The sequence below is a fragment of the Coccidioides posadasii genome, chromosome 1 (genome assembly GCF_018416015.2).
Source record: "Coccidioides posadasii str. Silveira chromosome 1, complete sequence".
Lineage (NCBI taxonomy): Eukaryota > Fungi > Ascomycota > Eurotiomycetes > Onygenales > Onygenaceae > Coccidioides > Coccidioides posadasii.
In genome coordinates, this window is record NC_089407.1 from 3,364,693 (window position 1) to 3,377,686 (window position 12,994).

Sequence of the window (12,994 nt, forward strand, 5' to 3'; positions counted from 1 at the left end):
TCGCTCTCGCCAACGTCACAAGCAGACAGCGAGCATGGGCGTCCATGGAACAGCCACCGTCGACCAACAGCGAAATTAAGGTTCGGCCCAGACTCGCCCGGAAGCCAGCGAATAAGGGGCAGCTTATGTCAGATCTACCAGCCACATCTTACCGGGCGTGTTTCTGCGCCACTTCCATCGACAAGGTCAGGATCATGTGATCAAAGGAAGTCCCAGGCGGAACGCCAACCAGGGAGGGATCAACTGTATCACCAGGGTCACCAAGGGTGATTCTGTCGAAGCGATACCCCTTTACAAAGTCCTAGTGAACACGCTTGGGCCCACCCAGCAGAATGCTTCCTCTCCATGTATCTCACATAGACGTTGACTCGTGGCGAGTGCTGATATATGGACCAAGTAAATTTAGGTGGAAGCTCTCAGGGGGGTGTGTATCTTTCATGAAATTATCCTCATTATGGCAATCCTCTTGTGAAGAAATAGCTCATTTTCATCACAGCCTGGGTCAACCTTTGACCATTCTTGATTCCAAGACACATTTTCCAGAGAACTTTCTGCCATGAGACGACCACCTTATGCCTAGCAATGTTCTAATAAAGGCTCTTTTTAAAATACAGCGCTATGAATTGGAGTCAAAAATGGATCCTTTTCCAGTGGACTGGCCGCTCAAAAATTGTGGTGTTTTCAAATTCTTAGGCGTGGAGTGGCAGTATAAATCTAAGTAGTCAGAGATGTCACTTTTTAACATTCTCCAAACTCCAGTCTTATGTGTCAAAGGCAAATTTCACGTTGGCGATATCCAAGGAGGGATTGTGTTAAATCCAACTGGACCAAGCTATCAGTAGTGTCAATAGCCATCACCTCCGCCGTCCCTTAAGCTAATGGTACCTTAGTGGTCAGGTAAGCACGATGCCGTTCAGGCAAAGGGAAATGTCCGCTTTTGTCAACTGATTCAACAGGAAATGCCGTTATATTCCTATATGCACCTGTAAAAAAAAAAAACGTAGAACCTGAGGAAGAACTGGGCACCATAATGTAAGGCTAAGAAGACACCAAGACTAAAAATACATCATAGATCAAACCTCTGTCAAGCCATTGATTCAGCAGAAACGTATATCTGAGGGAATTTGAGGCTAGCCCAGCCCTCACAAGGGTTTTTGTCTGTGTAAGGGTTCGCGGGTGAATCCTTACAGATTACCATAAATCTACAGAATAGCCAAGAATATCCAGGCATAAATACACCCCGGAAGGGGGGGGGGGGGGGGGGGGGGGGGGGAAAACCAGAAATCAAGGGGGAGGGGAAGAAGACATGAGAAGGAATACTGAGTTATATATATCTCTGTGCCCATTTACCCTTTCCGCCAAAGATCCTACACCATTCCAGAATACCAGTCAAAATAAAAAGCTAACAAATTTCTCACTTTTGCTCCATCCCACAAAACAGGGGTAGCGCCCAAAAAAAATAGAAGATAAGAGATATTCAAGTGAAATTCCTCCCGTTCCTTCCTAGTGTGCTTCCAGAGATTCATATCAACAATCAAATCCAAAAGTTGAGAAAATACAATTTCAGAGAGAAAAAGAAAGGGTGGGAGAAAGAAGAAAACCCAGAACCCAAACACAAGCCCAAGCTTCGCAGAGGGGGGGGAGGGAGAAAAGGAACACACACGCAAACGTAACAACGACAAAATAATAGCAAACTGGTATCCTTAGCTGGGCAAAAAAAAAAAAAAAAAAAAACTGCCTAAAATATTCATGAGTATCAATTTGGCGATCGCAGAAAACAATAGGAAAAAGGATGGAAATGGAAAGGGAAACGTATGAGAGGAATTTCGCTATCAAAAGCTCAATTTTAGCGAGACATGACATCGACGAGGGCGGGAGGGAGTAAAGTAGTGGGTATGAATAGGGGAGTGGAACCGCAGGTGCACTTCCAAATAGACCCTTCGTCGTCATACGGAGGATACGTAGGAGTGCTCCGAGTGTAATAAAAAGATATAAGGTAGATAAAAAAAAAACAAGCAGAGAAACCACAGACAGTATGCAGTTATCTTGGAGTTTGATTTGCTCAGCAAAAAAAGAGTCTTCAGAACATTGCGGATCTTCCTTTTGTGATCCTTGCAATCCCATTCCCGCTTCGCTCATGCAATTTAACGTAATAGATAAAGATAGTAACAGAAGAAAGAACAAGTAAAAAAGAAAAATAAAAAATGATAATCTTATCGTAAAGCGTATCATTCAACCGTCTGCATCGACATCGTTCTCAAGACCACCTTCTGCCATTGAAATCCTGGATTGCTGGAGGCCAGGCTTCACCTTTTTGGACTGATTACTGTTCATAGCTCCAGCGGCTTTCCGTTTCTGTCCGATAGTGGTGCTGGATGCAACACCTGTGGAGCCAGAAGTGTGGTCTTTGGAAGCGGCGTGGTTCGGGATATTTTCCACGCCAGTTGCGTTAGCAGCTTGCTGCTTCTCCATAGCAGCCACCTCCTCTGCAGTAAGGAACCTTCCCCCGGGGCCGCGAGGCCGTCGCATCGCGTGATTGTGTCGGGATTCGTGCAAGTAAGGTTTTCTTCCTTTCGACGTAAGCCTTAGCTGTTCTTCCAATTTCTGGCGCGCAACGCGTCGCTTCAGGATGCGGTGGAACTGCTTGGCATTAACGTATAATGGCGATTCCTCTGCCGGGCCTGTAACGATTTCTGGTGAGGGCTGACTTTGCTGCACCGGCTGGTGAGCTGGGGGAGGTGGTGGCATCGACGGTTGCCCAGATGGGCGAGACATGGTGTGGTTCATAACCGGCTGCGCGTTTTGGACATGAGGGCTGTTCATCTGTTGACTCATTCTTCGCTGTTGTTGCATAGATGCATTCTGCGGCATGGGTACTTGGTTGGGTAATGAGGACATCTGGCCGGCGACCTGAGGGGGGGATCGCGGGTGGCGCTCTTTATTAGCCTGTGGCATTCTCGGCGATCCACGTGCCGCTTGTCCCATTCCACCCATCGACTCTTGATGTAAAGGGAAAAACTGTCCCGAAGCCGCTGCTGTCGCCATTGCTGCCGCCTGCGTGGGAGAGATTCCGTATGAAGGTGCCATGGCGGCATAAGGTTGAGAAAAGTTCATCTGCTGCTGCACCTGGCCAGTGGCTGGTTGCGGTGCTTGATAATGCGATTGTGACGGCAGAATCGGTGATGCTTGATGGTTCGTGTGGCCGTGATGAATTTGGCTTTGGGGGTTCGTCGGGGATGCGATTTGTCCAACAGGCGTGGCGGTATTTTGGGATGTTTGGTAAGGGCCAGACATATGTGCAGAAGCATGTGGGTGTTGACTATGGGGTTGTGGGTATTGCGTCGAATACTCCATGGTGTGAAGAGTCAAGGACGTGCCGATGGAGGGTTGTCAGGCACGTCACACAGAATCGTTTGTTTGGGGATGAGGTAACGCGCCGCGAGGGTTCTGCCTGGCTGTCAACCGATGAAGCGGCTAGAGGCGCGTCAACCAGGGCGAATGGTCGAATAGTCGAGGGATAATGAAGCAATCTATTTGTTCTCTCCACAAACAATTGCGACAAGGGTAGTTGGCAGAACCTCTTTGTGGAGTGGTTTTCCAATCGGCCGGCAGGAATGGGTGGATAAAGGCTTTGTCTTGGTGCCGGAAGACGCTTTGGGGGAGCAATCAGGAGGAGTCTTCGGTTTTGCGATCGCTGATTCGATGTAGATGGCCTGCAGCTCCACGGTCGCATTAGCACTTAATGCACGAATTAAGGATCGGACAGGTCACGCACAAATCCAAATCACCAATAACATGCAATCCGAGCGTTCGATTTTATGGGGTCGCGGGGGAGAGAGCAAGAATCTCAAGACGCGTATGGATGCAGAGCTAGAAACAAACTCGTCCAGGGTCAAAAGGGGAAAAAATAAGAACTATGATCTCAACGCGATTATGAGTTCTTTTGATATTTTTCTGCCTTCGCGGAAACAGCGCGATGACAGTGCGAATTGGTTGGGCCTTGATGCAGTGACAAGGGTCACAGTCGACGATTCACGCGTTGATGTGTTGTCAGGCTCGGACAATGCTGGGAGGATGCGACTTTGCGTCTTTTGTTGGTGCGAAATCTACCGACCACGAGGGCGAAGGCCAAATTACCGGAGATCGCGAAATGAATTCCCAGATTTGTCACGCTTGCGACAAAGTGCCCGATGAAAATTCGCCTAGGCCAAACTGGAAGACTCAGGTCTGATCCCGTGTGTACAATGATCAAGATGGGTGTTCACTGGCAGGGCTAACGGGCCACGTCGTAGGGCAGAAAGCTGAGGCGGTGCCCGAAACTATACACCAGCGATAACCCGAAGGGTTTGGAGGTTCTTTGCCAAGCACGGTGGGGGGGGGTGAAGTATAAGCTGTACCAGGATGGTGATGTCAGCGCCTGCGATGACAATGTAGAAGTACCGCAGCGGGTAAAACTGGAATGAATAGCACAACGAGGGTGGATAAAATGAAGTGAAAATAAGAATAAAAAATAAAAAATAAGCCAATGCCAGGGCGTATGAACCGGTCGACGGGGACCGTTCGCGTTGGAAGATGGGGCACGCCAGCCAGTGAAAAGCGGCGAAAAGTGAGAAATTTTATTCCACTGAGCGAGTCAAATCGGCCAAAAAAAAAGATAAAATATAAAATAAGAATGTAAAAAAGATGCAAGGCCAAACAAAAATTGAGGGGTAAAAGCAAAAGAAGATTGGAACAAAAGATATGGTGGCCTGTCAACTGGGGTATGTATGCGTTGGCAATGCAAGAGTTTAATGCGTGCAGCACCGCCGGAGGAAATCTGCATGGGAGTTGAACAACACATCCACACACCACTTACCGGGTTTGATGAAGTCACCCAAAACCCACACCCACGAAACGAGCGCCCTGGCTGTCAAGTCGTCAGAGGCCGGCAGAGGGTGATTAGGTAACACCACGAGGATTGCACGTCTTGTTCTTTGCTCTCACTCGATGTTATTTTTGTCGCGCTTTTACACCTCGTTAGAATCATGATTTTTAAATCAAAGAAAATAAAAAAAACAAATAAGGGGGGAAAAAAAAAGAAAAAGAGGGACGAGACGGCGTATCTCGCAGGCCATGGATATACGCGCTTCAAAACACGGGATAGCAATGTTTTTATTTATGTGCGTGAGCCTGCGCGCGCGCGGGGGAAAAATGCGGTACGGTACGGTATTGGAAGTGAGAAATAACAGTACCTTCACGGGCTTGGCGCCAAACTGATAATCAGTCTGCGAATCAGTATCGTGGGTTATTAATAGAGTCGGACGGTCGCTTGTCGGTGGGACAAGAGGAGGGAAAAACAAAAAAAAAAAAAAAAAAAAAAAAAAAAAAAGAAAAGAAGAGTCGACAGTGACGAAAAATGGGTGAGAAATTGCACGTGTATCGTAAAGCTCGTAAAATAAAGCTGCTGGGGCAAGGGAAAACCAAGAATTATTTTCCGGTGGATTTCAAAGCTGCCTCGAGCTAGAGCGTTTTGAATACGATTGTATCACTGTGACTCAGTGGAGATCTTTCCTAAATGGCACCTTGCATCGTCAGATCACGCGTTAGGACTCAAGAGAAACGGAACAGCAAGCAAGCAGGGAGAAGAATGGGAATTATTGTCAATAATATGCACGACCAGGAGGCACAGACAGCTCTCGAGCTTCGGGGTGACATGCAGTGCAGGGAGACTGAAGCTCAATGCGAAAAGAGAGGCTGGGAAACGCCAGCATCTGACAGGACCCACTTTGGCCTCCTGCTTCTGCCACTCCCTTGCCATGGCAGGGCTTGCAAAGCTACGGACAAAGCGGGTGTGATCAACGCAGCTAAAGCAAGAATCAACTCCAGAGCCGCCGTCTCTGCGACAGGGAGATGGGGGAGTTTCAAGAAATTATGCGGAGCGACCGGAGGAGGACGAAAGGTGAAGACGCTGATTGGCGAATCGCCCCATATAATTTTCCGAGAGGATACAGTTTAAGGGCAAATCTGTGCGGGGAGAAAGACTCAAGAGAATTGGGTGTCGGCGCAGGTTTTTTTTTTTTTTTTTTTTTTTTTTTTTTTCTTGCCCACACACATATCTCTGCTGCAACAACAAAGGTGTTTGGGTCCAAAACGGCCATGGGACAGTGAGGGTGTGGATGCAGGCGCTTGCGGGAAACATGCATATAATTTTCTGGGGTATGCAAAAGGCCAACGCAGTGTGGATTGTTTGCACAAATCAAAGAGGAGGGACAGAAGCGTTGAAAATCAGTTTAAAAAGCTTCTTTTTCCCCGGAGTGTGATGGCTTGTGATATGACTGGTGCCCGGGGTAAATTAAAATAAACGAGGAAACAAAAAGAGGGCACAGATGGAGATGTGAATGGCTGCATACCGAATGGAGAGAGGAGGATCGACCGGGACCGATTAAGCTCCTGCAGCAGTCTGTGCTTCGATCAAATCAGCAGCCAGTCAGACAGCGAATCGGTGTGCGTGATCTGGTAAGCGGCAAAGGACGTTGATTGGGCAGAGCTGCAGTGTATGAGAGCTGGGCGGGATTTTGGGGTTTTTTTTTTCCCCCTAACACACGGGGAAAAAAAAATATACACATACAAGGGGTGACAAGAGGACTTGGGGTGGTTGGGGGGCGCAGGAGCTGGAAGAGCTTATTGCCGTCAAGCCCAATGACGACGGCGCTTCCGGATGAGTCAGCGGGGCGGGGGGGAACGGTGGAAATTGCCTCCTTACCTTGACCGTGGAAGACACGTTATTGGGTGGCGAGGCTGGCGGGTGCCGCGGTTGGGGCTTCCTCTCAGCTCGCGGGCTCCCAACAATGGGCTTTGTCTCAATGGCGGGGAGGGGGGGGGAAGCGCGCTTAGCAAAACGACGGATTGACCCGCGAGAGTCGACGTCTGACGGAGACAGACTCGTTGATAGGACGGAGGAGGCTTGGATGAGAGGAGAAGAAGCTCGGGGCAAGCGACCAAGCAGGTGGTGAGAATTTCCTGGAGGAACAATTGGACGGAGCGAGGGCGAGGGCGAGTGGGCGTATTTTTAAGAACAGCCAGTAGCACGCCGCGAGGGGCGATGGGCGAGCGCGGTCAGGTGACCAGGGCGGCTTGTCGTTGGCTGCGACACCGAAAATTAAAACGCAAAAAGAGCAGTCCAGATAGGACGTCGGCCGAGGGGGTGGAAAGGAAATTAAAAACGAGCCAACCAGGGGAAGCGAAGCTCGCACCCTGAGTGGTCTGTGATCCTCAAGAGCCGTTAGGACGCAACTCTGTCTCTCTCTCTCCCTCTGGAGGACGGCAAAGGCGCGGCGAGAAAAAAAAATTCACCTCGCAAGATTGGCCAGCGAAGGGGACAAACTGCACTCGCTCCTCAAATTGTCCAGGGAGAACTGGAATATTTTCGAATCAAGGGCGCCGTGATGGAGAATAAGTACTTTTCTCGCAGTGTCGGTGAAGATGACTGGCTAGATTTGGGCCTGTTAGCCTCTCGCTCAGCCGCCCCACCTCAGCACGGCCAATGGCGCATTCGGAACCCCAGTCCATCGCGCCTTTCCCTTCTCGGAACTCGAATACGATCCGTACCCAGCGTGTACGTAATGGTTTCTCCGAACCGTACCCTCGTCTCTGAAAAACAAATTCAGTCCTCCCCAAAAGGCCACCCGCTGTTTCGCCACGGGGCTGGCCTCGATGCCGGCCCAGCGAAGGAGAGGAGGCTCTTGCAGATTGTGCTGTATGCATGGCTAAGAAGACATACCTGCCTCCTCCCGTCGATTCTTTTTCCCAGCGCCTCTGCACCGCAGGATCACCCCAGGTTGCCCGCGTGCCAGTTCTCAGGCCAAACCCGCCAAGGCAGGTTTTCAACATTACCAGCCACCATGTCATCATACCCGATCTGACCAGTCACAATACCGGATCTGCAGCGGAACGAAGAAGCTTCCGCTAAATTGTCGACTCTCCCTGTATTTCATCGTAATACGACTAGCCATTCATGCTTGATACAGCGAGCTGACAATTGATTTCAGCTGGAGGATCGAGGGATCGATGCGCTTCACAAAGAAGACATTTCGATATTCGCAGATGTCAAGCAAAAAAAACCTCTCTGACGCACCCACCCGTTCCAGAAGAGAAATACATTGGCTGACTTCCTACGGAGTATTAGCACCGACACTAACCCCAAGGACCACCCTCGCCGGTGCGGCTACGTCGCCAATGGTTACGACCAAGACCAAAAAGCCCCGTCACACCGAGCTCCCCCATCGGACACGAAGCATCGCTTCTTGCCGATGAGCATCTAAATTTGGCTGTGAAATTTTCGCGCTTTGCTTTCTTTTTTCTTTTTCTTTCCCCCCCCCCCCCCCCCCCCCCCCCCCGGCCTCCAAGCAGGGCGGACATCGGCGGATCATTGTACCCTTGACCTCCCCATCCTTCTCCCTTTTCCCCCATGCAAGGTATCTTACCGGAATCCTTTTAGACCCTAGAAAACAACCACCCTCCAACAGAGTACGGAGAAATATAGAGAAAAGAAAAACTCGACGAACGTCAGCCTGAGTATTTTGAGTAATTTTTCTTTTCCTCTTTTTTTTTTTTTTTTTTTTTTTTTTTAATTGATAGCCTTTTTGTTTCTCCCCCCAGGCAAAGCGATCCCTTCCATCATGGAAAGAACCGTTCCAACGGGAGTTTCATCCAAAAGACAGCCTCGCAAAAGCAAGTATAGAAATTCAAGTCCTAGCGTCTCAATCACATCATTGACGTGTTGAGCGACGTCCGGAGTACGGCGTTCATACACACATAACATACGTACCACGTTGATACACAAACCAGCTGGACGCTGCCACTCCCCCTCACTGCCATGGGGTTTAATTAATCGGCATGCGAAATGACCGGCTGGGCGGGCACTTATCGTGTTGTTTGAGGAAAGTTGTTATTATCTTCGTCGTGAAAGACATACCATCAATCAGATGTCAAAGATCACTGCTGGAGAGAATCTCATAGCAGGGATATTTCTTCTTCTCGAAACTTTAGGAACTCTTGGAGCTTGGTAGAACCGGGGGGAGCACAGCATTTGATGTGCGCCATTGTCGTGATTTGCTTTCCCAAATTGGATCCTCCACGAGGAACAGCAGCGGGTTTTGAGTCCCAGAGCCGAGAAATTGGCCCGGTCTAGTTGATGTTGCAACGTTTTACCCTGCAGACCGACAGGCCGAGTACAGATTATCAAGCACCTGCATGCAGAGTTCACAATGATCTAACGTCCTCAATGTCGTGCCATGAGGATATGAGGAAATCAATGAGGCTGCAATAGATGTGAGTCCATTAACTTCTCTAAGCAGCTTGGGGACCCAGCATTACTCTATACTCTGTCTAAAGATACTACAAATGTATATTAGACCAGTCTGTGTCATTATGTTCAGTGGTTTCCAAAAAGTCTGGTGTGTTAAGAGGTACTGAGTACAGATGGAGGCATCAGCTGACTTGATGGCTTCACAGCATTAGCTGTTCTGGACTTGCCCACTTCACCTTAAGAGACTGTCTATTAAGGTGCAGTATGCTTCAAAATATATTTCCCTGGCATGTTATGCTCTTTTCACATTGTTTTCTCTTTGGTTTGTCTCTCTATTGGACAATTGGAAACTTGATTGATAATGCTTGTGGAACCGCCTTGTGTGATTCAGCTGTGAAGCAAAACAGCTCAGCATTTTTCTCCTGCAACCTTGTCTGAGTCCATCGCGTTATTGACTTCAGACAAGTAATTTTTGCCCAGGCTTATCTATTTGGCCAGTGGGCTATGTCCTTCGCTTCCTGAAAACATCCCCTCCTATCCAAATTGTTTCTGCATCGATATCAGGCCTGCCACCGGAGTTGATCTACAAAATCCAATACATGCTCTCTTTCGAATGATAGATTGCACGACTTTGCTTCGACGTAACAGGAGGCTGAAAACAGTTCCTGGGCCCAAACCACTTGTTTCCGATGCGCACTACTTTCAGGGCACTGGCAGTATTGGTGAAGGCCCCCTCGACAACGCGGCCTCAAATGTTGTTGATACACAATCAACCCTATCAAGAGGGTATATTCGTACCGGCTTACTCTGTGCTGCTGCCGCATTTGATGCAACGAGGCAAAAGTAAGTAAGTAGACTTGCCTACCTTTTGCGAGTCAGGTCCTGCCATCGCGATGGAGCTTCCCTGAATCCGCTAATTTAATGAAATATTCGCATCACATAGGTCATTCACAAGGACCCTTTCATCCCAAGGCTTCATCTACGTGTCGACCCTGAGAATCTCGCGTCATGTGTTGATTCGGCAGATGACTGGATGGCGCACCCCTGGACCAGAGCATCCTCCACACGCCAGACAGGCACTCTTCTCAGCTACGTAGCACGCCCACGTGATGGAAGATGTAACCGGGCAGGCATTCAGTGGTCAACGCAGCTGTTCGACAGATAGCTTCGTTTCGAATCCTATAAATGTGCCCCTTGGAAGTATCTGACATTGCGTACCTGGTGACAGCGACATGATATCCACTTCTGGGGCTCAACTGCCCCCACCAAGAAAGTGGCAATAATGTAAGTTACCTTGCCCCAGTCTTATTTTGAAAAGTGGACGAAAGGAAAAGGTATCTCGGCCTATTGCACGAGTGTGGTTGTGCAAAACGAGGGCAACGTCACCTACCCCCGTAATAGCATGCAACACGAGTATTCTCGGCCAGACGATTGGCGTACTTCCTTCTCATCCAGCCTTTGTTTAGCCATTTATTGTGGCTTTTCTGGTTAAATGCCCAAACCAGAGTTGTGCATCGCTGGTCCCACATCGAAGAGCGCATCATCTTGCCAACTCATTGGATGCCCCGGAAATAACTGCCAGCGGGCGACCTTGCAGGGGCCCCGGACCGGTTATTTTCACCGTCTATCATATTCCACCTCCATGAATTGGAAGCATTGAATCCCTCCGACCCTAACGCTGTGATAAGAATGTCTCTGCTCCGTACGGGATACTCTGTATGTGAATACTTTTCGCATCTTCACATGGACCGAGTCACGTTCTCTGTCTTAAATACTCTGTGGATCCTTTCACCCATCTCTTCCACCACGCTCACCCACTTCGGCTATCTACTGGTCCTGCTGTTCTTTCTAACTCTCTACCAGCAAGGTGTTTGATTATGTGTTGCTAGTCATTTTTCCTCCGTGATCAACGCTGCAACAGGTTATACGGCTATTCAAGTGCTGAAAGCTGTTCGCTCTCAAAGTGCCCTAATCTCTAGATCCATACTGAATGTAATCTCAAAACGATTCAATCCAGTCAGGATTCTAAACCAATTCTGAGGTTTCGGCCGCGGATTTTCGAAGCATGAACCGTCTATCGTTCACTGCGGCCGCGAGGAAAGAAGCAACGTCAAAGTGGCATATCCCCACAGTGTTTAAACAAGCAAGAAGATAGCTCTGTGCGTACTTCTGTCGTGCATCTGGATTATCAAGTTGCTCCCGTGACCCGTACCGGTTCCGGCGAAATGGATCTGCTAAAAGAAAAGCAAGATGCCGAACCCTGGTTCTAGCCCAAGCCATATTTGAGGAGTATGTAGTAGAGATTCAGCTCACATATTTTTGTACATAGGTGCAGCGTCATAGTTTGTTCGTATCAACAACAGAAGCCACCTTGTTCCCATACAAATTATCTATTTAATTTTTGAAATTCTTTGCATTTAACCTTGATTACTCACAGAGCGCACGCCAGCGTACTTTTTTTCCACTCTGTCAATGACTTCATCAGGATCTTACAGACATAAGGGACTTCTTTGAGCCCAATTTCGGGCTGGCCAAACTATTACATTGATGCCTAATCCTAGAAAGTTTCAGCCTTGGCTATTTTCTTTGGGGGGGGGGGGGGGGGGGGATGAGTTTTCACAGCCCTCATAGCTCTGTTCACCGCTATTTGGCTGAGGGGATGGGCAACAGGGCAAATTGAGCATATTGTCATTGAATACTCTGTATAGTGTCTGACATCGTGATAGTGAGGCGAAGGGGGTTATTTCTGCCCAGAAATGTCACGTGGTTGGGGGTTGTTCCCAGGAGGCGAACATAATAGTCAGTGCATCTTAAGAGGGGAGAGAGTTCAGTTAGTTCGCACCAAGTCTCATGTGAAGAAGTTGGAGCCTGCAATATGACAGTCAATCTGATATATTACATACATGCATACTCCGTACATACTGGGTGGTTAGTTACGTGGTATGAGGACCCCTTGAGAAAGCTTGTCCAGCAGATTGTGGGATTCTTCGCACGTGCCTCTTTACCTCTTTGCTGCGGCCACACGGCCCGCAGAGACATTGGAAAGAGGAATTTATTTCCGAGCTCATGGGATTCTCTTTGTTTTTCTTTTTCTTTCCTGGATTTTTTCATATTTTGATCACCTGGGGCCAGTTCAACATTGTCATGGATGAGTCGGGAGAAGCGGCAAAAAGCAATATGAGGCGCACGGATGTCTAGGACATATGTCATTGATTTCCAGCAGGCATCGCATATATCTCATGGGCTAGATGCGAATCGATTGGGCCATAGAACCGGAAATAACAAAGCAGAAAAGATCATCTTGTTTTATTTTTGCGCTTGATGTCTTCAGCTTGCTTCCTGTGTCTCCTGCAAGACAACAAAGACAGGCAATAACATTCACAGGCAATGGATGCCGGAAGATATCTCCGCCTCTGCAGCAAACATGTTCATCTGATATAGATCACAAACCTTGCTTCCCGCCGCTTTTTTGATTCTGCATCCCGCTAGACACGGGCAAGCATGAGATTGGTGATTTTGAAACAATTAAGTGGCGTTTCCAAAGACAAGTAGCTGTGCTGTGACGAGCAATGCTCTCTGGGTAAATGGCAGCCGACCTTTCCAGAATCTCCTCTGTTCGCGGTTCAATCTCCAGAGGCATCATGCGGCGCGCAGTCTCAACCAAAATTCAGAATGTGAGTATGGGGTGAATGGCCCCAGGTCAGATGT

At 48.6% G+C, this 12,994-nt stretch overlaps 4 protein-coding genes across 4 annotated transcripts; 2 read left to right on the forward strand and 2 right to left on the reverse strand.

The window, feature by feature from the left end:
• Window positions 1–2,214: 2,214 nt before the first annotated feature.
• HAP2 (Transcriptional activator) lies at window positions 2,215–3,610 on the reverse strand. Its single transcript, XM_003070855.2, has one exon. It carries the CDS (start codon window positions 3,352–3,354, stop codon window positions 2,233–2,235), a length of 1,122 nt encoding a protein of 373 aa, XP_003070901.1. The 5' UTR covers window positions 3,355–3,610; the 3' UTR covers window positions 2,215–2,232.
• A 414-nt stretch (window positions 3,611–4,024) lies between these two features.
• On the forward strand, window positions 4,025–4,463 carry D8B26_000968 (uncharacterized protein; the record flags this gene model as incomplete). The annotated part of the gene is made up of 2 exons (XM_066123398.1): window positions 4,025–4,225; window positions 4,293–4,463. Exons 1-2 carry the CDS (start codon window positions 4,043–4,045, stop codon window positions 4,461–4,463), a joined length of 354 nt encoding a protein of 117 aa, XP_065979472.1. The 5' UTR covers window positions 4,025–4,042.
• Window positions 4,464–7,424: 2,961 nt separating this feature from the next.
• On the forward strand, window positions 7,425–7,901 carry D8B26_000969 (uncharacterized protein; the record flags this gene model as incomplete). Its single annotated transcript, XM_066123399.1, has 1 exon — window positions 7,425–7,901. One exon carries the CDS (start codon window positions 7,425–7,427, stop codon window positions 7,899–7,901), a length of 477 nt encoding a protein of 158 aa, XP_065979473.1.
• A 4,280-nt stretch (window positions 7,902–12,181) lies between these two features.
• On the reverse strand, window positions 12,182–12,496 carry D8B26_000970 (uncharacterized protein; the record flags this gene model as incomplete). Its single annotated transcript, XM_066123400.1, has 1 exon — window positions 12,182–12,496. The coding sequence occupies one exon, from the start codon at window positions 12,494–12,496 to the stop codon at window positions 12,182–12,184; it is 315 nt and encodes a 104-aa protein (XP_065979474.1).
• Between the last annotated feature and the right edge of the window lie 498 nt (window positions 12,497–12,994).